This window comes from Elgaria multicarinata, chromosome 3 (assembly GCF_023053635.1).
Source record: "Elgaria multicarinata webbii isolate HBS135686 ecotype San Diego chromosome 3, rElgMul1.1.pri, whole genome shotgun sequence".
NCBI classification, from domain to species: domain Eukaryota; kingdom Metazoa; phylum Chordata; class Lepidosauria; order Squamata; family Anguidae; genus Elgaria; species Elgaria multicarinata.
In genome coordinates, this window is record NC_086173.1 from 143,743,649 (window position 1) to 143,766,248 (window position 22,600).

Sequence of the window (22,600 nt, forward strand, 5' to 3'; positions counted from 1 at the left end):
TGTAAACTGCTGACCTTTTTATTTCATGTTCAGCGCTTTTTAACAAAACGCTTTATTATTATTATTAATAATAATAATAATAATAATAATAATGGTTCCTCAGTCCTGCCCTAGACATTCTGGCAATATAAAGCAGATGCTAGAATGAGGGTGGATCTAACCCCAGCAGCCAGATGCAACATCCTCCCCACCACCTCACAAAAGACCCAGCCGCAAGATTTCACAAGTTATCTCTTTATTTGGAACACAAGCACACGAGGGGGTGGTATGCTGAAACCCACTGGCCAGCAATGAGGCAGCAGTGGCAGCAGCAACTATCTCTGGGGCACCCAGGCAGCCTACCAAAGGCGAAGGGATTTCTGAGCAGGGATGGGATCTCAAAGGGTGGGCACAGGCTACACGAGCAAGGAAAGCAGGCTGAGCTGAGAGGGGCAGTGTCAGCCCTGTGGGCCTAAGTTCAAAGCTTGGCAGACCCGAGTCCACTGTTGGAAGGGGAGTGAAGCCTGACAGCCACGTTCCTCTCCATCTGGAAGGTCAGCAAGGCAAGGGGCCTTCTGTCCACCAGAGCTTGGAAGAGTAGCTACTCCTGGGGAAATGACTGCATGCAACCTACATCTCTCAAGGGTGCAGGGGCCAGTTGCAGTTTTGACTGGGAGTTCTAGGATGGGTGTAGGCAAGGGAGTCCTGGCCTCACCATGAGCTCTTCCCCCACCCAGCTAGTATCCAACCTGCCACAGCACAACTCAAGATGTCTTCCGGTGCGCAAAACTGCCTAGGCATGGTCCAAAGTTCATGCAAACTGCCAAGAGCCTCCAGAATCTCTCACCAGCCCATGCCTGGTGATGATGGCATACTATTCGAAGGTACCAGCTGCTTCACCTTTGAGAGGAGGATCCCCCAATTCCCTTCCAAAGCAGGATTGTCCCAAGTCTGCAACTCCCAGAGCAGGTTGGAAGAGGCCCACACGTGGCTCAGCTTCCACCCAGCTCCCACTTGGCATCTCCCATCGGCCTGGCTCAGCGGCGACTGCAAGGAATCCCAGCAGCAGCACCCGCCTCTGCTTGGCGAGGGTGCCCCCAAGCTCCCCCCCTTTGCCCCAAGACAGTGTGGCATGCATGCAACTCCCCGGCCGCTTTGTTCATTTCTTCTTCTTCTCTTGTGTGCTGGTAAACCAGGAGTCCAGGAGCTTCTTGCAGTAATAAAGCTGCCAGCCGTGGACTTGAACTGCCACCACCACCAGCAGGTACATGACCGAGACCGCCGAGAAGCCAAAGATGAAGCGGTAGGCCTTGCCGTGGCGGTAGAGCTGTTGCGCCATGGGGAACATCTCCATGCTACCGTAGATGAGAGGCGCCACTGAGAAAAGGCCGGTGCTGATCATGGAGATCACCAGGTAGCTTATGTTGTTTCGGGGGAAGGAAAGGAGGCCGAAGAGTGAAGGGATGATGCTGAGCAGGTAGGGGTACTCCCACTGGTAAGGCATGGCCACCTGGTCATGGGGCAGGAGCTTGAAGTGAGCCACGCACATCTGAGCCACCACCAGCAGCCACACTGCCACCTGCATGTAGATGAGTTTCTTAATCTCAGACTTGAGGGACACACTGTGGAAAGCAGAGAGAAAAGAGGTGATCAACAGGCAATGCTAAAGTTAATGGTGGTGAGAGAGGCTGTATTGTGGGAGATGACAGTGGGGGAAGCAAGACCACGCCACCAGCCCTATTGAAAGCCTAATCATATTTTCCCTCTTCCCTCTGTATTCCTTTTTCCTTGTGTGCCTTCTTTCTAGACTGCAAGACTGCAGGCAAGAACTATCTTCTTTTACTGTTTATTTATAAGTTGCTCTGGGAATCTGTTTGACTGAGGAGTGGGATAAAAATACGCTAAATAAATATTCTAAATAATAAATAAGCTACGCTGGTGAGAAAGCAGGCAGAAAGACCCAGGTTAGAAGTTTTTTAAAAAACAAACAAACCCTGAAACATGGAGTAGACCTTAAACGCTTAAACGCTTTCATACTCTACATCAGCCTTACCCAACCTGGGGCCCTTCAGATGTGTTGACTAAAAATCCCAACGTCCCCATGCATTGGGCTTAATGACTAGGTATGATGGGGGTTGTAATCCAATTCATCTGGTGGGCCCCCAGGTTGTGGAAAACTGCCCTTGACTTTCATGTTTACAGTGCAATGTGTTGCAGGACAATCCCTAACTGACCACACTCTAGGGGGTAGGATATTAATGATAAGCCAGCACAGCCCAAGGTTATCACCTAATTTTGTGTTACGTACTTTTTGTATCAGAGGTGCAGAACCTCCAGACTTCAGGACTCCCTAGTCCAGCCTGTGGAGCCTCTTGGGGTTCCCCCAGGAGGCGAGGCGTAGGCTCCAAACCCCATTCCCCAGAGGAAATCCCTCAGAGGGATTTATTATCGCTGGTCTCAGAATGGAGGTAACAGTGGGCGCTCCCCTGCTGGAGCGCACCTACAGCAGAACCACCACCCTGTCATTTCGAATCTGAGATCAGAGGTAACAGCAGGGATGTGGGTGGCAAAAACAGCCCAACTGAGCAACAAAATCCTGGACTTTCCAGAGCAAAATCCCCAAACTTGACAAGTCTATATTACTGGTGTTTAATAGTGCTTATTTCCACAGCACTTTTAAAGTGTAAAATGCCATACTATTCTGAGATGGCATCCTTACAATTTATGGGTGTGCATGTGTCCCTGATTTGATCAATGGAAGCAGCCCAAGACTACCATAGGCTTCATTCTACACCATGCAGAATATTGCACAATGAAAGCGGTATATAAAAGGCAGGAGCCACACCAAGCAGGATATAGTAGTATGACAGTGGTAAATGGTATGTGTCAATGGGCCCCACTATATGCATACCATATAGTGGTATGCACTTCAATACCACTATAAAGCAGTAGTGTGACTCCTGCCTTTTATATACCGCTTTCATAGCACAATATCCTGGTTGGTGTAGATGAGGCCTTAAATCTAGTCTTTCACCAATTGGTTTTCAATAATGTGTAGAGAAATAAAACTGATTCAGGCAAAAATGTCTACACATCATACATCAAAACTGCACTGAGCTGCAATGCCAGTATTTTCAAGAGTGGAGAATGTGAGAATAAAATAGATGTTAGTTAATTGAGGTGTAAGGTACAAGAAAGGCTGAATGGCAATCAAGTAGCCAACCTTTTCCTGGCAGGGGCTAAATCACAGGGGCTAAATCTGTATTTACTTACTTTTATTTATTTAATTTACTTCAGTTGAAAAAGCTCAGAGTGCTGATATACAATTAATGAAACAAGGCAGTCCTGGCCTGTAGGCTTAATATTAATTTAAAAGGTCCGGGAGCCTTGCCAGAAAAAAAACTTGGCAACCAAAACAGCAGGTGATCTTCCAATCACCTTCTTTCCTCCCCCACTTTCTTCTGTCTGTCTTCTTACAGAGCAAGGGTGCTTCCAGTCTGAGAGCCCTGGGTGCTAGTAATTAGTAGGCACAGTGCAGCAATTCTGTCTTTTTATCCTTAATGGATGTTCTGCACTAAGAAAAGAAAAGGACAGAAGAAGCAACAGGAAAACATGGGAGGGTTACAGGCGGAACATGTCCACGCCTAGGCCTCTGTAAAATCCTGTAAATGAGGCAGGGAGATGGCACTATAAAAACATCATTTGTAATGCGACATCATTTAAGATGCAATCCTATATATGTTTAGGAGGAGGGGAAGTCCTACAACTTCCAGCATGCTAGGAGTTGCAGGACTTTTTTCCTTCTAACAATACATAGGATCGCACCCTTATTAATGTACTGGGTGGATACCCCGCTTTTCAGCTGGAAAGACTCCTATATATGTATTTTAAAAAACGAACCCAAAAACGAACCCAAATTGCCATAAATTACTATATAGAAAAGAGCAGCATGCTTTCCCCCCCACCCACTCCGTTGTGGGGGTTGGAAAACCCGCAATAACCCCATTGCCAAAGCAAGCAACCAGGTACACGGATGTGGGACCCTAGGACGGGGCGTCTGCAGGGGAATGACTGGAGGAGGAGGCGGCGGGGAAGAGCTTTGGTTTTCCGGCCGAGCGCGCGTCCCGAGTTCCCCACCCCCACCTCATTTGGAAGTGCTCGGCCACGCGCTCCCGGTGCCGGAAGTCGCTGCCATCGGTTCCCGTGGCTCGGGGTCCCGCGCGGGAAGCCATCTTTCACGGAGGGGCGGAAAGCCGACGTCAGCGCAGGCAGAACGCCAAAGTGCGCATGCGTAAACTCTGAGCGAGCGCTTCGCTTTACGGTCCTATCCTTCCCTCCTGCCCCGCGACTTTCCATGCGAAACGTTGGCAGTTCTGCGCCTTTGGTGGACAGACTCTATGGTTGCGGTTGAATGGCGCTGTTTCCTCCCGCGGCTCTTATTTAGCGGTTCGCCGATTTCTCCTCCAGGTGGCGCTGCACAATCCCTGCTCACTAGAAAGAAGGGAGTGGAACCCCGCTGATCCCGTTCCCTTATGCGAAACTACATCTCCCGGCAGCCCCAGCGCCATGCTAGTTTCTCTTTGTACGCACGCGCGTGCTTGAATGGGCCCCTGTGCTTTCGCCGCCTCGGGTCTCTCGTGATGTTCCGATCCACCGCTTGGCGCCTGTTCCGCGGGTGCGAAAGATCATGGGCGCCCTTCAGTACGCGTGCCTGGTAAGAGGCTCGTAAGGAAGAAGGCGGAAGAAACTCTGTGGGGAGGCGCGTTGCCACCCGCTTTCTGATTCTTCTCCCTCCTTCTGGCAAGGCTTGTATTGAGTGACAGGCAGAAACCCAACAGGTTTGGTTCTTCGCGATATGGGGGGAGACTCACCTGTTGAATATCTGCATCCTTTGCTAGAAATAAAGGGAAGTAATGAGAATAAGCCCACGTTTGTGTCCTGCCTGTTTATTCCCTAGCCACACACGTGTATAATTTTATATTTTCCAAACATCTCGCCAATATACTGTTGAATGGGGTGGTGGGAAGATGTGTAGGAATTAGAGACATTGCTCATTAGAGCTTAAACCTGGAAGCTGTTTATAGTGTCAAGGCTCAATTGTCAAAAGTAATGATAAAGAAAAGGGCCTCCAAGCATGTACAGAGGATCTTTCTCTTTCACTAGTAAGCATAGCCTGGCATTAAGATGTCGTGTTTCTTAATCTGCGGTGATTTTTAGGCAAGGTGGACTCTGTCTTCCCCCGCCTCTTTTCTCCCCTTCCAAATAAAGCCCTAGGTACGGTTGAGTGGGGGAACTCAGGGAGGGGCTTTTTGTAGAGGTAATTTGATGGCACTGGGTGTGAAGAAAAGGGGGGAATGGAGAGGAATCTTGAAGTGTTTGGAACTGATTGGATCTCGTTCAGATTTGTGAAAAATCTTGGGTAGGAGCTGAAAACCATGTCTGGGGTAACCAGCGGAATTGCTTATGGCAATGAAAGTTTTAGGTAGGGTGATAGGATTCATGTGGATGTTTATTCCTTCACTGATTCATTTTATTGGGACCTACAACCCATCTTGTCAGGTACTTTGAAAGTTGTGGAATAGAAATCCTCATGTGTATCTAAACAAAAGTATTCATATGTCCTACTGATTTCAGGGAGGCTGAGATAAGTAACACCAGCTGCTCTGGGAGAGGTCTGGAGATGGAGGCAGGCAAGGATACCATCTTTACACCTGCTTCTAGATCAGCCAAGAGTTCACAAGAACCAGTTCTCTACAAGCCTGTGATTAAAATTCCATTTTCCTCCTTCCTTGTGCACCCATTTATTTAATCTCTGTATCTGGTGAGTCCCTTAATGGACATGGAGCCATCCTGTCATTCAGAGCTGCTAGCAGCCCTGGCATTTCTGGTGGAGCCCAAGGTATCAATTCAGAGACTAATATTTATGTATTGCTGGAGGAGATTTAAGAACGGTGGGCAAACCGTAGGTAGAGAAAACCAGGGTTAGGATGGTAGAAGAAAGCAGGGAGCTTAAGCCTGGCTAGCTAGCTACGCAGTGGTGCAGGGGTGGACAATGTGTCATCCTCCAGATGTTTTGGCCTTCAACTTTCATCATCCCTCACCTTTGGCTACCCTGGCTAGGGCTGACGGGAGTTGTAGGTCAAAACATCTAGAGGATGACACATTGTCCACCCCTGCAATAGATATTCTTTTTACACTTTCCCTTCTTGCAGGTACGAGATGCTGAAGGAAAGAGGCTTGGGGAAGCCAATGGCAGAGAGTTCTGGCCGAGAAAGCATATTGGGGCCCAAAAGACCGCTGGGCCGTGAGAACCTGCTGAGGCTACTGGCAGCATCAGTGGTGCACAGAGATGGTATGTATGTTGTCTCTCCTAATAATACTAGAGCCGTGGAGGAACTTTCAGATGTTGTTGGACTCCAGGTACCATTATCTTTGCCCATTGGCTATGCTGACTGAGGGTGATGGATGGAGTTCATCAGCATTTGGAGAACCACAGGTTCCTTGCCCCTGAACCAGCAGTTGGGATCATCCAGGGAAACCGAATGGCTGGAGAGGAAGAGGGAATATTTCTTCACACAATGAGGAGTTCATGGATGGGATTTGCTACTCTGAGATATGACAGTGACCACTAGCTTGGCAGGATTTAGAAGGAGATGACGCAATAGGGCTCTATGGGCAGATTAGGCATTGCAGGGGGTGCTGTGAGGGCCATCGCTCAGTGATGGAGCAAATGTGTTGCATGCAGAAGGTCCCAGGTTCAATCTCCAGGTAGGACAGGAAAAAATCCCTGCCTGAAACCCTGGAGAGAAGTTGCTGTCAGTCAGTGCGGACAATACTGGGCTCGATGGACCCATGGCCTGAGTCAGAATAAGGCAGATTCCTATGTTCCTAGGTCAGGTCTGTTGATGGTTACTGCTCACAATGGTGGTTGAATGGAACCTCCATGTTCAGGTGTAGGTTGCCCCACTGAATGCCAGTGGTTGAGGGACAGTGACAGGAGTGGGCTTTGGCCTTGAGTTCCTGCTGGTGTGTTTTCCGGGGGGGGGGGGGGGGCTCTGTTTGGCCACTGGGGCAAAGAAGTGGGGGCTTATCGAGTGGGCTGCCCTATGTGACTGAGGAGCCACATTCTTCTTTGTAGGTCATAGGTTGTATTTGCCTAGTGTAAGGTGATGGGCAGCAAGGCGAACCTTGAGAAAAGACCGTAGGAATGCCTGAAAACCTCTGTGTTTTGCAAGGGAATCCATTCGCAGAAATGTGCAGAATGTAACTTCTGTGTAACTATGCAATTGTAGATCTCGCTTTTATCTGTCTATGTCAAGCCTTCCCCAAGCTGGGGCCCTTGAGATCTGTTGGACTACAACTCCCCTAGTCCTCCAGCTACCACATCTGGAGGGCAGCAAGTTGGGGAAAGCTGGTCTGTGTATTCTCTCTCTTCCCCCTTCACTTTCCCCATTAGTGTTGTGGGTTTACCAGAAAATTGGCATTGAATTCAATTACCAAATTAGGCTAATTTTCATCAGGAAAAAAAAATCATTTTGCATCAAGAAAATGTCTGTTTCCCTAGACAGTGATCTAGTTTCGCATGTTTATTTGTATTTAGTAAACAACAAATAAGCACTCCATGTTAATTATCTTGTCGGAATGCACTGCAAATATATGACCTGAAATATCTGAGGGAGAAGATGAAAGGAGATGTTAACGTAGGCCTTTTTATTGGAATACTTGTTAAATTTTAAAGGGAAAAAACAAAGGTTGACACACTAATACGTTTTAGCAACGCAAAGATAGGTCGGCATGTTATGTTGACAACCAGTTACCTTCAACTTTGAAACTGCCTATTATTGTAATTGCAGTTGGCATCCATTTGTCGTTACTTGTGAATGGGAACACTGAGTGTAGAGAGGAGTAGGAAGAGCTACTGCTAACTGAGAAGCCCCGTTCCCCAGCTATTGAAAATCTCACCAAGCCCCCCCCCACACACACACCCCTGGCTTTGAATTGTGCTTCTGCAACACCTACCAAGGCTCGACTTGAGGGCGCCCTGACTCTGGTTTGCTTTGTGTTTCAGATGGACTCGTGGCCCTCAGCAAACCCCCTGGCTTGCCTGTGACAGGTACATGGTGTGACAGTGAGATGTGTTTTAAATACTACTAGCTCAGGGGTCTCCAATGTGGCACCCACAGGGACCTCCAGTGGCACCCATGAAGCTCTACTCTCCTTTCCCCTCCAAGGATATTTCTTAAATAAAAACCTTGGGAAATGTGAGGGTGGTCTTCTTTCTCTCCCTTTCTAACCTCTAACCACCTTGTTCTTTCTCTCCCCTCTCTCCCGTTGACTTCCTATTTCCCCCTCCCTCCTAGCCTCACTATTTCTCTCCCCACAAGCCAGGCCCCCATGGCAGCTGTTACCTGACGAGCCGCAACCTCCATGGGAGCCATTTTGTGGTGGTGCCCGCAGCAGTTTCTCCAATTCCCAAATGTGCCCACAGGTTCAAAAGGGTGGGGGACCCCTGTACTAGGTGTACTCCCAAAATGAAAATGAACCCAGCAGGCTGAATGGTCGGGTGGGAGGGAAACTGAATTGTTGCCAGGTGTGTGTGTGTGTGTTGTCTCCTAGTTGGCCAGGTTCGCTCATGATTGGATTTATTTATTTATTATTATATTTATTTGTATCCTGCCTTTTGCCCAAAGCAGGGCCTCAAGGTGGCATTACAAAATTTAAAACATATTCATTTAAAACAGTGGTTCTCAACCTTCCTAATGCCGTGACCCTTTAATACAGTTCCTCATGTTGTGGTGACCCCCAACCATAAAATTGTTTTCGTTGCTACTTTATAACTGTAATTTTGCTACTGTTATGAATCGTAATGTAAATATCTGATATGCAGGATGTATTTTCATTGTTACAAATTGAACATAATTAAAGCATAGTGATTAATCACAAAAACAATATGTAATTATATATTGTGAAATATTTATTTCTAATTACAAATAAATGACCATCGGAAATATGTGTTTTCCGATGGTCTTAGGCGACCCCTGTGAAAGGGTTGTTTGACCCCCAAAGGGGTCGCGACCCACAGGTTGAGAACCGCTGATTTAAAACATATGAACAGAAATATACAATAGTTAAAAATGTATTACTGTATTTCTTCGATTCTAAGACGCACACTAATTTCAGTACCACCAACAGGAAAAAAAGCTTTGATTCTAAGAAATAATAAACGCATCCGCGATTCTAAGACGTACCCCGTTTTTAGAGATGTTTATATGGGGGAAAAGTGCATCTTAGAATCGAAGAAATACAGTAAATATGTTTCAATATTAAAACATTTAAACTAGTGGTTCTCAATTGGTGGTCCATGGACCCCAGGAGGTCCGCGTAACCCACCTAGGAGATCCGTGGCACCATTCACATATTCACCATTCATTTCTGGAGTCCACTGGCGACGGATTCCTACCAGAAGTAAAATATAACATCACTGAGCACCTGCATGATTTAGTGACTAGCTTCAGAGATTACTTCCCTGCACCTAATCCTGAAAACTCATGGATAAGGAATCCTTTTGAATGTGGTGATGTACAACTAACAACTCTATCTGTGGAAGAGCAAGATGGACTTGTTGACGTGACTTGTGATGGTTCATTGAAATCATTTTTCAAAGAATATAGACTGGACCAATTCTGGGTGAAGGTTTTTCCTGATTATAAGAAGTTAGGTGAAAAAGCTTTGAAACATTTACGTAGCTCCCTTTTGTTCCACATATCTTTGAACAAACATTTTCGACATTTTGTTATATGAAGAACAAGCATAGAAATCTGTTCGATGTTGATCCAGATTTGAGATTAAAAGTAGGAAATATTGAACCGGATGTGGAAGGGATTGTTTGGGACAAAAAGAGGCATGATTTCTCCCATCACATTTAATTTTAGTAGCTGCTAGAAAAGTCATAATTTGTTCAATTATAAACTAGACGTTAGTAAAATTAAATTCATCTTTATATTCCTAACTAAATTGTTGTCATTTTTGCGTGGTAATATCACAAATATCACAAATTTTATGGTCTGTTTTTTAGTATACCTAAAATCCTTTGCGTATTTTCAAATCCTTTGCGTATTAGCGGCTACCCCTTATTTTCTCCAAAAAATTGCTTCGCGCAGGTAACTACCATAGAGATAACATTTTTTTCAAAAGTAGGGGGTCCATAGCTTGGCATTTGAAAAACAAGGGGTCCGCAGTACTTAGCTAATTGGGAACCACTGATTTAAACATTTGAAATACATGACAATTTTAAAAGTCCTTGGCATAATCGGAGGTCCAGATTATTTGCCAAAGGCCTACCGGAACAAAAAAGTTTTTGCCACCTCCAAAAGCACATCAAGGAGGGCGAAGGTCTAGCTTCCCTGGGAAGAGAGTTCCAGAGCACTGGAGCAGCCACCAAGAAGGCCCTCTCCCGCATTCCCACCAGACGTGCCTGTGATGGTGATGGGACTGAGAGAAGGGCCTCCCCCGAAGCACGGGCAGTCTCATAAGGGAGAATATGGTCTTTCAGATAACCAGGACCTGAGGGCTTTATAGGTGATAACCTGCATTTTCTCTTCTTACCTGTCTACAATAGGCAAACCAGAAGACCTAACTTTGCTGTCTCTTCTACCAGATCTAAGCCAGAATCTGGGCCTCCCACAGGATCTCCAGGTGATCAAAGCTGCCCAGAAGTAAGTTGCTGAGGCAAGTTTTTTGTGGAAGAATCGGTAGGGATAGGTAGCCTGGTGCCCTGCAGATGTTTTTGGACTATATTGGCCACTCACCAAAACATTTGAAGGGCACCAGGTTGCCTAGAAGGGATAGGTCATGTATGGTGAGATGCATGCAGTTTTATATAGCGCACAAGGTGCCCATGGGATTCCCAGGTAGTCTCCCATCCAGGCACTGACCAGACCGAGACCTGCTTAGCTTCAGTGAGGGTGGTGCATCAGGTGCCCTCAAACCACGGCCTGTGCATTCATTGAAACCAAGAGGGGAAGGGTCTCCTATACAGCTTGGCTCTGTGTATTTAAAGGTATTCATTGCACTCTGATCAAAACTAGAGTACTACAGCAGTATCCATGGGACAGGGGTTGTAGCTCAGTGGAAGAGCACAGCCAGAAGGGGCCAGGTTCAGTCCCCATCATCTCCACGTAGGACTAGGAAAGAATCCTGAAACCCTGGGGAGCCATTGCTGTCGGTGCTGGTCATCCTGGGCGAGATGGACCCCATGGTCTGACTCAGTAGGAGGCAGCCCCTGACGCCTCCGACGCAGATGGTCTGCGCGACAGCTTCCGTTTTCTGAGTATGGTCCAGGACCCGAGCTTGGAGTGAAGCGGTGGAGAGGCAGAGCGGCTGTGGAGGGAGGGATTTTGGGAGAAAGTTGCCCCAGAGTAGAGCTGGTGCTAATAGTCCAATTTGCTCCAGAACTTTCTTCAGTTATCCCCCCAAAATTGGTTGATGAGGAGAGGTAGAAAGGCTTGTGATGGGCGCTTCTGAGCCTAGAAGCCTACATGGTTTGGGTCCAGGTTACCTGCAGGATCGCCTTCTCCTAGACAATCCGCCCCGCACACTCAGGTCCTGTGGGAAGGGTTTACTCCAGTCAGCCACAGCTAGGCTGGCAACTGTTACCCAGAGGACCTTTCTTTCTGCCACCCGCAGACTGTGGAATGGCCTGCCGGAGGAGATTCGTCAGCTTAAAAGCTCTCTCTGAGTTTAAGACAGCCGTAAAGACTAGTCTCTTCCGGCAGGCGTACCCTGATGAATTTTAAACCTAAGAATTTTAAGATGCTGTGATTGTTACTTTAATATTTTATTGGTTTTATATGCTCTGTTAACTAATTCTATGTATTATATTGTGTTTGGTGTTGTTCCCCACCTTGATCCAGAGGGAGAGGCGGGTAATAAATAGATGATGATGACGACAACGGGGTTGACAATTTTGTTTTGTTAATACTTTTTAGGTTTACAGTGTCACTTTGATTTCATTTGGCCTCTTTAATTCCCCAAACCAGCCTTCCTCAACCGGGTTCTTTCCAGATGGGTTAAACCATACATGCATGTTGGCTGAGAACGATGGGAGAGGTAGTCCAGAACATTTGATTGCGAGCCCTCCGGGGAAGAGCTGTTAACTGAGAAAAATGGCTGGAAGCTGATGGAGCAGTGGAGGTGCAGTCATAGAGCTGACGGGGATAGCGTGCCCTGGCTGTCAATTATTTTGTCTGATGTTGGAAAGTGTCCAGGACCTGGGTTCAGGCCTCATCCCTGCTATGGAAGACTTGAATAGTCTTAGGCACGTCACTTATTTTTCAACCTCCCTGAATAAAATGGGATGTACAAACAGCTTATGTCAGAGAATGAATGTAAAGGGCTTTTTCCCTCCCTAGGGAGAGTTCTGGACTTGTTCTGCTCTCGGGTTGCCCAAGCACCTTCCAGCGTCTCCGAGACTTCTACATTAAGAACCAGAGAGCAAAACGTCCAACCGCTTCCTACTGGTGAGTGACGACTTCCACTTTCTTCCTGCTTCTACTCACGGTATGTTGTGTGTGGACTCCTTGCAGGAGAAGAGGAGAGGGCTGGAGGCATCCGTCCTGCCTTGGCCATTTCTCTTGCAGCATCCATGAACTACGAGTGGCTTGACAGTGGCCCTTCTCTTTACAGCGCGGTCACTACCCGGATCCCTGCGGCTTTGGAGGGGGAAATCCGTACAGGCCTCAAGCTGATGCAAATTGAAGATTTCGACCTGGTGAGGACAGGGTTAATCAGGCGGGAGGAGGGGCTTTTTGGATGCAGCAGGGGTTCTGTGGTTGGACAGTGAAGCTGCAGCTCGGAGAGCCCCAGTGTGTCCAGTCTTGCCTTCTCTGGGATCCAACTGCCTGGACTGGGCACAGGGACTACTTGGGCTCTGAAATGACCAGCAGCGGCAGGTAGGATACTGACTCGTGTCCTCTATCCGCCTTGCAGGTGGTGCCAATGGCTTCCCCGTCTCGGAACAGCATTGAAAGGAGGGAGGTAAAAAACACACTGACGCTTTACAAGGTGCTGGACTCCTGCAACGGCTGTGCCTTGCTGCGGCTGCAGCCCTTGTCAGGTGTGTTATGGGGCGGGGTGGATCGGCTGCGGAGGAGACGCAGCCTAAGGCAGCCGCCCCCAAACCTGGGGCCCTCCAGATTCTTTTGACTACGGGGCCATTGACCGTGCTGGCTGAGGATTGTGGGAGTTGTAGACCCACGCACCTGGAAGGCACCAGGTTGGGGAAGGCTCCCCCAAACTGGGACAGGGATCGGGCATTATGATGCGGAAAGCAAAGTGAGAAACTTGACAGCAGCCCAAAGTGGGACAGCTCAGTTCATTGAGCAGCTCAGTCACAACTGCTTCCCATCAAACCACAGACGTCCCTCTCCTAAGATTAAAGTTGTGCGGCGTACAGTTTGGAAACTGAGACAGCAACCCCACTAGCCTTTAAAAGAAAAAAAAAAGGGTCAAGTCTCCAGGCCTCATGCTTGCAGAGAGACGTTCAAGTCAGAGTCGTCTCAAGGTATTTTGGTGCCCAGGCGAGATACAATTTTCATGCTGCCTCCATTACCCCTCCCATGTTACCACTATTGGGTTCATGGGGCAGGTGGGAAGCATGAGGTTTTTTGCTTTATCGATAACTTCTATTTTTAATGTTTTTCTTTTACCATGAAATGTTTATCCATGTCACTGTAGTGCAAGGTGCTTTAAACATGTGTTTGGAACAGAGGCCGCTTTATGGATACAGCCAATAAGGGCCCTGGAGCAGTGAGAAGGCATGCCTTTAATTGCTCCAGTGCTCTCATGGGCTGTGCACCACCGCCACCACCAAAGTTGGGAAGCTGATTGGTTCAACTTGCTTCCTTTCGCACCAGGGATTTAAAATGGCAAGCAGACTGGCCAGTCAGTGCTTTCCTTCACCGTGTGGCAAACCTTACCCAGCTTACTGTCGCTGTTGCCTCCCTGGGGAGTCGTTTGACAACCCAGATCTCCTAGCGCCCTAGGCAAGCACTCACTTGGCCTCCCTCTAGAAACGGCCCTGCATTTCGTGTACATGAGCATTGTTTGCCTGAATTCGCGGAAACCAAACGGGACCTAGTCAGGTTCTCCTGTGATTAGAGAATGGCACTTCTATGGCCAGTTTATCTCCCTGTCCCTCCTTGGGGTTTTTAGCCCATTACTTTAATTTCAATTCCTTTCCTCTTATTCTAGCCTTGCTTCCTAAAAGTGCCTGTTCTAGTCTACATTGTCGTCGTCGTCCCCCTTCTTTTTTTTACTTGTTCTCTGCCATTTGGCCTCATTACCACTCAAATATTGTGGAAGACATTGCAGCCTAGAATAAAATAAAACGAAAAACAAAGGGTCAAGTCTCCAGTCCTCATGCTTGTAGAGAGACTTTCAAGTCAGAGCAACTGAAACGAGCCTTTATTCAAACTGCAGAGTCTGGATTCCTTGGGTACATAATCAAGCAGTCACAGTTCCTTTTATTTGACCTTATTTTTGGATGCTGTCCATCAGCCGTGCCCCGAAGTCTTGAAGAGAGCTTGGACTAAGGATCGTGCCGCAGGCTTCTGCCCTACTCTGCTTTTTTTGCTTCTGCCCTACTCTGGATCCCCTTCTGATCTTCTGTTTTTCTCACTGGCAGCCTTCCCTAGCCAGCTGCCGGTGCACCTGACCCTGATCCTGAGCCCTGTGCTGGGGGACCACGTGTATTCTTCCCGTGTGGGGACTGTCCTGGGAGAACCTTTCCTCTTGCCTGCTGAGACTACCCTGCCTCGGATACAGGTACCAGACCGTGGAACTGATGCTGCCCTTCTTGGTGTGGGAGACCTAAAGAGCAAGGGAAGAAGGATGGTGGCCAAAACACAAAACATGCCAGCATATTGTTGCTTAAAGCTCTTGATGCCATTAAGACAACTTTCTTTCTTTATCTATTTATTTATTACATTTTTATACCGCCCAATAGCCGAAGCTCTCTGGGCGGTTCACAAAAAACCAACATGTTAAAAGCACAATTACAAAATACAGTATAAAAAGCACAACCAGGATAAAACCACGCAACAAAATTGATATAAGATTAAAATACAGAGTTAGAACAGTAAAATTTAAATTTAAATTAAAGTTAAGTGTTAAAATGCTGAGAGAATAAAAAGGTCTTCAGCTGGCGACGAAAGCAGTACAGTGTAGGCGCCAGGCGGACCTCTCTGGGGAGCTCATTCCACAACCGGGGTGCCACAGCGGAGAAAACCCTCCTTCTAGTAGCCACCTGCCTCACTTCCTTTGGCAGGGGAACTTTAGGAAAGTCATTTCAAACTTTTAGAAAGGGGGAACATGGCACAATAGCCAGGAAGCCACCAAATGATTGAGGGAAGCGAGTGAGGCCAGGGTCATGGGGTGTGATCTTTTGGGGGAACCCCAAAGGCCTGATTGGGACCCTCGCTGCTCTCAGTGAATGCGGGCAGCTCCAGGCAAGGCACATGATGGTGTGTGTAGCAGTTTCAGAGATCTAGGGCAATTCCCCCGAGATCTCTGAAAAGCCTACATCTCCCAGCATGCCTTCGGCGGTCCGCAGGTAGCCCCATCCTTTGAGAGGCGCTTCCTCAACAGTTTCTGGGAGTTGTAGGCGTCTGCCTAGCATTTGTTTTAAATTGTTTAAAAATAGTTAAACTTTAAAAATTGGGGGTTTTGGATTTTGTGGGGGTACATTGTACAGGAAGACTTATCAGCGTTTCAAGTTTGTAGCTCATCTAGATGGGGTGTAAATATTTCTGGGCATAAAACCCCATATACATGTGTTCAGCTTTGTAGGTAGAGATAGAGATTTCTATTTTTTCTTTCTAATCAGTTATCGAATGCAGCTTACATCAAAACGTAAATCTATCAAGCCATCCAAGTGCTGCTCAACATAGGTGGCAATAAAATCAACAACGATAAAAAGATGCAATAAGAGAATTCAAACCAGCAGCAAAACTCAAGCAGGGAAAGCACAGGAAAGCAAGAAGGTTCTGGCTTGGTGCCTGAAAGGGAAAGGCGTAACTTCTCTTGTGGGGCGGAGAGGGGAGTTCCACAATCGGGGTGGGGAATTGGGTTGCAGAGCTCCCTCTCCAATGGCTGCACAGCCAGCTCTAGGCTCTTTAGGGCACAGGGCTGGTTAGCAGCCCTCTGGGCTCAAGTTAAAGGAAGCCAGACTCCAGCTGGACATCGGGAAAAACTTCCTGACTGTTAGACCAGTACAACAATGGAACTAGTTACCTAGGGAGGTTGTGGGCTCTCCCACACTAGAGGCCTACAAGAGGCAGCTGGACAACCATCTGTGCAGGGATGCTTTAGGGTGGATTCCTGGATTGAGCAGGGGGTTGGACTCGATGGCCTTACAGGCCCCTTCCAACTCTACTATTCTATGTAGCTGTTGCTCTGAAATGGCACTGCGGAAGGGGTGCTTAATGCTCTCCTCTGCACTCTTTCCCCATTCTAGAGCTAATCTGCCCAGCTATTAGCTTCCTGGGAGGGAGGGAAAATACAGGTGCCATACAGCTCCCATAGAGGACTTCAAAGCAGCGGTATGGGGTTTCTCATCAGTGTAGAAAGTATTAAAATCTCCAAAACATGATTCTGGTGGTATGATTGACCGCCTTGTATCTAAACTACTGTGCTTGGAAACAAGGGATCCCTGAGTTCAAGTTCCTGCTCCATCCAGAAGCTGCCTGTTCTTGGGTGTAAGTCACGTTCCTTTGCTTTAAGGCACCCTCCAACTGGGTTGTAAGGAGATGTCACTTACCCCTGAGCTTGTATGGCAAGAAAGCCAAGGAGAAAAATAAAACTGGGATTGTAAGGCTGTGCTGTAGACATCGTTAACATTACTCATTCTTCTTCCTCCACCCGCCTCCCCCAGGTCCTAGAAGATCCTCTGCTGAGGAAGCTCCACCTGCAGCAGCAACTGGTGCACCGCGTGCCGCTTCACCTCCATCTGCACCAGCTCCTTCTCCCTGCCACCGGCTCCTCCACCTCCAGACCTGTGCTCACGGCCCCTCCACCAGCTTTCTTCCTGCAGACGCTTTCTCTTCTGGGACTTGACTTGCCACAGGACAAGCAGGGAGGGGAGATGCCCAAAGTGTTTGCACCAGCGCAATAACCGCAGTTCGCCCCGGTCAGGAGGACGTGGTGACCTTAAAGCCAGGAGCCCGGATTAGGGGAGGGAGCCTATTGCTGCAGAAAGGAAGGACTATCTTGTCCATTGCTGACATGATGCTCCCACAGCTGGTGCAGACGTGAGGCTGGGGAAAGTCCCTTTCTTAGCCTTTGCCTGGCCTAACCTGGCCACAGAAGCTGTTTCAAGGCTCGCTCGCTCTCTTTATAAAGCACAAAGGAAGTCAGATTCAACAGCAGCCTTGGTTTGCCATGAGGAATTGAACCTCAATGGCCTCCTAACCGGCACTCTTCCTGTGTCTGTATGATGGTGTCGTGGTAACATCAGACAGCAGCTCAGTTTAGGTGCAGGCCAGGGAAGGCAGGGCACGCCCAGTACCTCCTGCAATCAGTGTGAGTGCTCCACTTCCATTAACTAACTTAAATGGGATTTATGCACTCCATAGATTGGGCGAGTTACAATTATTGCAGCACTGAGACCAATGTGCTGAGCATGTATCCTGACAGATGTGGCAGCACCCACCTGTTGGATTGCTTGCCAGGGGGATAGCAACGGAGGCCTTGGATACCCAGGTACTGCTACTGCCCTATGAATGTGAGGGTAGGCCTTTCTCCTATTTAATATCTGCATTTGCTAAATACAAATTGTAGCCCTGAAAACTTTGAATTTCCAGTACTGTTTTTTTTTTTTTTTAATAAAATCAAATACTCTTTTGGGTTGATTTCTGTTGTGGAATAGGTTCTAAACAAGATCTATTTGCCTGTTCTGTGTGCTTTATTGAACAAAGAGGATTGGATCCATATCTATCATTGGAAGGATACCTCCGTGCCCTCTCTGCTGCAGCCCCCCCACCCACCCCGGTACCCTCCAGATATCTTCCAGAGGGTCCCCCAAGCTTCCAGAGCAGATTTGGAGGATGCAAAGGGGGGAGGGGAGGACACAGAAGTTCTGTTCTACCCGAAGTCATCTTCTGATGGTGGAACAAGTAGGGTTGTCATATGTCCCAGAAAACCGGGAATGTCACTGTTTCCAAGCATTTCCAAAATGCCCCGGCCATTCAGTCAAGAATCCTGGATTCCTGTTCCAGCCGGCCGGAGAAATCCCAACCTCTGAAATGGTGCCTTGAGCCTGCTCAGTAGAATGTAAGTCTCCATATTGAAGTCTCCTCTAGCTTTTGAAAACTAATGTAGAAATGTAATTTAGAGTCATTTTTTTTCTGTTAGTTTGCTTAAACTGTTCTTTGCCTATTATTTATTTGCAGGTGCTTAAGTACTTTAGGCTGCAATCCTATGCATACTTACCTGGGAATAAGCCCTATTTAACTTAATAGGATTTGTTTCTGAGTATACACACATAGGATTGCAGTTAGATAACTAAAGCTTAGATAGCTTTCTTTTCTTTCCCTAGACCTTTACATATTGCTCAGGTTTTTTTTAAAAAAAAAACTAGCCCCACTGGGGCGACACAGGCTCTGAACACCAGACCCAGCCGCAGCTACTCCCTGCTCAAGCCAAGCACCACCGCTTGATACGCCTGAGGCAAAGGATAAAACCCACCTTCCTCCAAACTATGTGGAGAAAGGGGTTTTAAAATGGAGAATGAATTTTAATATATATAATAATGCGCTGTGAGTTATATCTGCTTAGGTGAATGATTGTCCGAGTGGGTGCTGAATGTGTAAACTTAAGATGATAAATGCCAAACAGACACGTGGGACTTTTGTGGTAGTTTAAAAACAAAACAATCAAAATTTATTTTTAAAAGTTCATAAGCTTTGTTTCAAATAACAACATTTAAAAACCTTTTTGAAACCTTTCATACAATCCGGTCACTCATTCACATTCGCGCTTTCCTTTTTCTCACACAATCACTCTTGAACTTTCTTTATTATCAGTATTGATTAATATACATCCACTACGTGCACACCACACTCTAAAGACACCACTCACTACATTGACCCTCAAATTTCCCAGAACTTAAGTACCATAAATACAGAGAGCACTACAGACTCTAAGAGTACCTAACAAGTCTCCCTGAAAAGCTTTCCTGAAAAGGATCTCCCAATCCCCTCAGTCATTCCCTTATATATCACTCCTCCCCCCTCCCAAGACATTCTAACTCCGCCCACTCAGGCCAACATTCTAAAAACCACAGACTTACAAACTGCAGACATACATTTGGAATGGACTTGTGGGGTGTAACGCCACACCCACCCACCCTCAAAAAAATTGTCCCGGTTTTGTGGATTCAGAATATGGCAATCCCAGGGACAAGGGATCTGGATCCAATCCAGAGTATGTATTTTTTAAATGCTTAGATCACCCTTCAACATCAATGTTAGAGTTATCTTACATGTTAATAACATAACCAATAGTAACAACAATTTAAAAACAAAACAGCACATAAGTTGGCAGAAATAAAACACTTTAATAAGTAAAAGCCTAAAAGATATTCACCTAATGATAATGAGAACAGTAGAGTAAGGGCCAGGGATGGAACCAAAGTGCCTCCACTGAGAAGGTCTTCTCTCCAGGGTGTAGGTGTAGAGGCAGGGGTATGTAAGGTTTTCAATTTCACAAGTCTCATGCTTAGGAAATAATTCGACATCCGCTTAAGAACATCTGTGCCTGGCAGCTAGCTACTTTTTACGTTCTTTGCGAAGGAACTTACGCAACTGGAAAATTTGTCTATTCCTATACTAACATAAATTGATCCGATAATAGTAAGACTGATTTGGAAACTACTGAGGTGGTGCAGTTTAATGCAAGGTGTGTGCCACCTATGGTAATAGGCAAGGACTTTAAACGTGGGTTTTTAGCAGTGCCAGATGGTTATCTTACTTTTACAAAAGCTTTTTCCCAGCAGAGTAACTTGAGAGCTTTGTTCAGCTACTAGAGCGTGAGAAGGCATTTAAAGCGAGATACCACAAGACTGCACTTACCACGTTCCACCCGTTTTCTTTTAAGGTTGTCTGATATCAAGAAGGTTCAGGTTGCATTCAAGTTTGGGGAATGTTTGTGAAGAATGTCAAGTTGGGTAATATTACACACATGTATCCAGGTCCTTTGAGAGAGATTTCAGGCCTGGGTACAGTCATGTTACCTGGCCACTTTTTCCTTCTCTTCTAAAGGTGATGGTTGACACTGGAAAAGATTTGGAGCAGCTCCCCAGCAAAAGGGAAGGATATCCTGACATATGAATGACAATATGAGCCAGTGTAGTGGCTAAAGTGTTGGACTGGGAGTCAGGAGATCAGCCATGGAAACCCACTGGGTGACTTTGGGCCAGTCACATACTCTCAGCCCAACCTACCTCACAGGGTTGTTGTGAGGATAAAATGCAGAGGAAGAGGATTATGTACGCCGCTATGGGTTCCTTGGACGAAAAAGGCGGGATATAAATGCAATGAATGAATGAATTTAGTAGTGTTTATGCTCTGCAGAAGCAAAATTACCATTACATAGGAAGCTGCCTTATATGGAGTCAAACCATGGATCCATCTAGCCCAGTATTGTTGACTGTGACTGGCAGTGGCTTTAGGGGTTCAGGCGGGGATTTTTCCAGCCTTACCTGGAGCTGCCAGGAATCGAACCTGGGACCTTCTGCATACTGAGCAAGAGCTCTGCCACTGACCCACAGCTTCTCCCTAACAGCGAAGGTTTATTCTTCATTTAAGGCTAGAGCGCCAGTTTATTTTGGTCCAAAGCCTTACTTACAGAGCTGCCCAATTCTTCCTCCTTCTTGCCACACCCCCACAAAATGATGTGCTATAAAAATGCAGCCTAGAGCTTTTGCTTAGGCCTATTTTGGGGTTATTTTCCCCCTCCAACAAGCTATGCAGCCCAGATTTGGGTAGGTAATTAGGCTAAAGGTGCCCAGCATACGCTTCCAATTTAAACGAACCACCATAGCTTGCTTGATCATGTAAGGTGGCCTTGAGTAGCACTTGTGCAGCAATGAAGTTCCACACCCAAATTTCTGAAATCTCTGACACTCACAGATACATGCCCGTAGTGCTTGGTGGGTTTTTTGTTTCGTTTTGTAACGCTGTTGTTTGCCATTATGTACAAATGACCACCACAAAAGCAAGCAATAGAAATCTTTACTCCAAATATTAAAAACAGTTCTACAAAGATTAGTTGAATACACTACAGAAGTAAAGTTTATAGATTATTCAGTTTCATACATAACTGAACGGGGTGTGTGTTTCTGATTATCTTCAAAGGTTTGGGAATCAAGGAATGACAGAAGAGAGATATTGAAGCTACTTTTCCTAGACTTTAATTAGTGTTTTGTTTTGAATGGCCACTTCCTTTTGTTTTTGTTTCTTACTGCCCTTGAGCCTTTAATGGCTGCCTGAAATGTATCAGGTGAAACTTCGCACCTCTCTCTTTACCACGGAAAGTGTTGCCTGTTATATGTCTACCTCTCAGTCGGCTATTAAGCATGGGAGCAGGCTAACAATAAAAGATAGCAAACGTAAGGATGGGTGAGAATAAGGAAGTTCTAATACTACAAAGCATCCTGGAATATGCAAACTAAAAGATACGACAATCAAATAACCACAATCTGTGCAACTAGTAATAATAAATCTTCCAGAACAGCCATTCAGAGTCTCTCGCATAGGAAGCTGAATTAGAGCAGGACGAAATTTGTCTACCTAGCAGCCCAGTGGCCCTTGGTTCACTTGACATTGGACTAGATCTTCCATCATCCTTAGCCAACATGGCCAATGATCAGGGATGATGGGAGCTGTAGCCCACCATCTGGAGGCCCAAGGTGAGGAAACACTGGACCCAGTATTGAATATTAGGTCTGTCAATGGCTTTCCAAGGTCTCAAGTAGAACATATCCCAGTTCGTCTACCCAACATCTTTTGACAGGCATTTGACGGGGACCTTCCGCATGCAAAACATGTGCTCCACCACTAAACTACAGCCTCGCTCTCCACTTCCATCCCCTCTTGCTAGCAAGGGCCTACAGAGAGCCTTCTGTATGGAGACCCCAAGGGGTTCAGGTCAAAACTGCCACTTATTTAGAGCTTCATACATGATACTCAAGGGCAATGCAAGTTAAGTTCCACCAACATCTGGAGGGACACAGGTTCCTCACGCTTCCCCTGGAATAGCCCTCTATAAACATGTTCCTTCCAGATGTTTTGGACAATTCCCATAATCCTTGACTACTGGCTGTTGCTGATGGGAGTTGGAGTCCAAAACATCTGGAGGGCACCCAGTTGAGGAAGGATACCTAGAACATGGATGTAACCTTTTCATTTCTGAGGGCCCTTCTTGAACTGAAACAGGAGACATGTTGGAAGGCACTACAAGGTCTACAAAATCATAACATGCAGTTATTAAAATACTTTGTTTTCCAGCATAAATACTTGTACCCAAAACCCATGAGGAAGACCCATGTCTTTCTCATAATTAAGCA

The 22,600-nt window shown here is 46.6% G+C and overlaps 2 protein-coding genes across 3 annotated transcripts; one reads left to right on the top strand and one right to left on the bottom strand.

The window, feature by feature from the left end:
* Positions 1-218: 218 nt before the first annotated feature.
* Positions 219-4,259, bottom strand: JAGN1 (jagunal homolog 1). The gene is made up of 2 exons (XM_063123449.1): positions 4,123-4,259; positions 219-1,601 (listed from the first exon to the last, which is right to left on the bottom strand). Exons 1-2 carry the CDS (start codon positions 4,209-4,211, stop codon positions 1,139-1,141), a joined length of 552 nt encoding a protein of 183 aa, XP_062979519.1. The 5' UTR covers positions 4,212-4,259; the 3' UTR covers positions 219-1,138.
* A 340-nt stretch (positions 4,260-4,599) lies between these two features.
* Positions 4,600-17,818, top strand: RPUSD3 (RNA pseudouridine synthase D3). 2 transcript variants are annotated; one of them, XM_063123450.1, is made up of 9 exons: positions 4,600-4,693; positions 6,192-6,331; positions 8,048-8,092; positions 10,598-10,694; positions 12,390-12,497; positions 12,664-12,748; positions 12,967-13,093; positions 14,663-14,802; positions 16,910-17,818. In XM_063123450.1, the coding sequence occupies exons 1-9, from the start codon at positions 4,620-4,622 to the stop codon at positions 17,147-17,149; spliced, it is 1,056 nt and encodes a 351-aa protein (XP_062979520.1). In that variant the 5' UTR covers positions 4,600-4,619; the 3' UTR covers positions 17,150-17,818. The 2 variants fall into 2 exon arrangements, with proteins under 2 accessions (XP_062979520.1, XP_062979521.1); XM_063123451.1 differs by lacking the exon at positions 4,600-4,693 and adding an exon at positions 4,764-4,817.
* The last annotated feature ends 4,782 nt before the right edge of the window (positions 17,819-22,600 follow it).

What these genes read in the sequence shown, in the direction of transcription:
- JAGN1 (XM_063123449.1), bottom strand. Translation starts at nt 4,211, where the DNA reads ATGGCTTCCCGCGCGGGACCCCGAGCCACGGGAACCGATGGCAGCGAC. An exon ending in GCCGAGCACTTCCAAATGAG is followed by an intron (nt 1,602 to 4,122) that starts GTGGGGGTGGGG and finishes TGCTTTCCACAG; the next exon opens with TGTGTCCCTCAAGTCTGAGA.
- RPUSD3 (XM_063123450.1), top strand. Translation starts at nt 4,620, where the DNA reads ATGTTCCGATCCACCGCTTGGCGCCTGTTCCGCGGGTGCGAAAGATCA. An exon ending in CCCTGGCTTGCCTGTGACAG is followed by an intron (nt 8,093 to 10,597) that starts GTACATGGTGTG and finishes TGTCTACAATAG; the next exon opens with GCAAACCAGAAGACCTAACT. An exon ending in GTGATCAAAGCTGCCCAGAA is followed by an intron (nt 10,695 to 12,389) that starts GTAAGTTGCTGA and finishes TTCCCTCCCTAG; the next exon opens with GGAGAGTTCTGGACTTGTTC.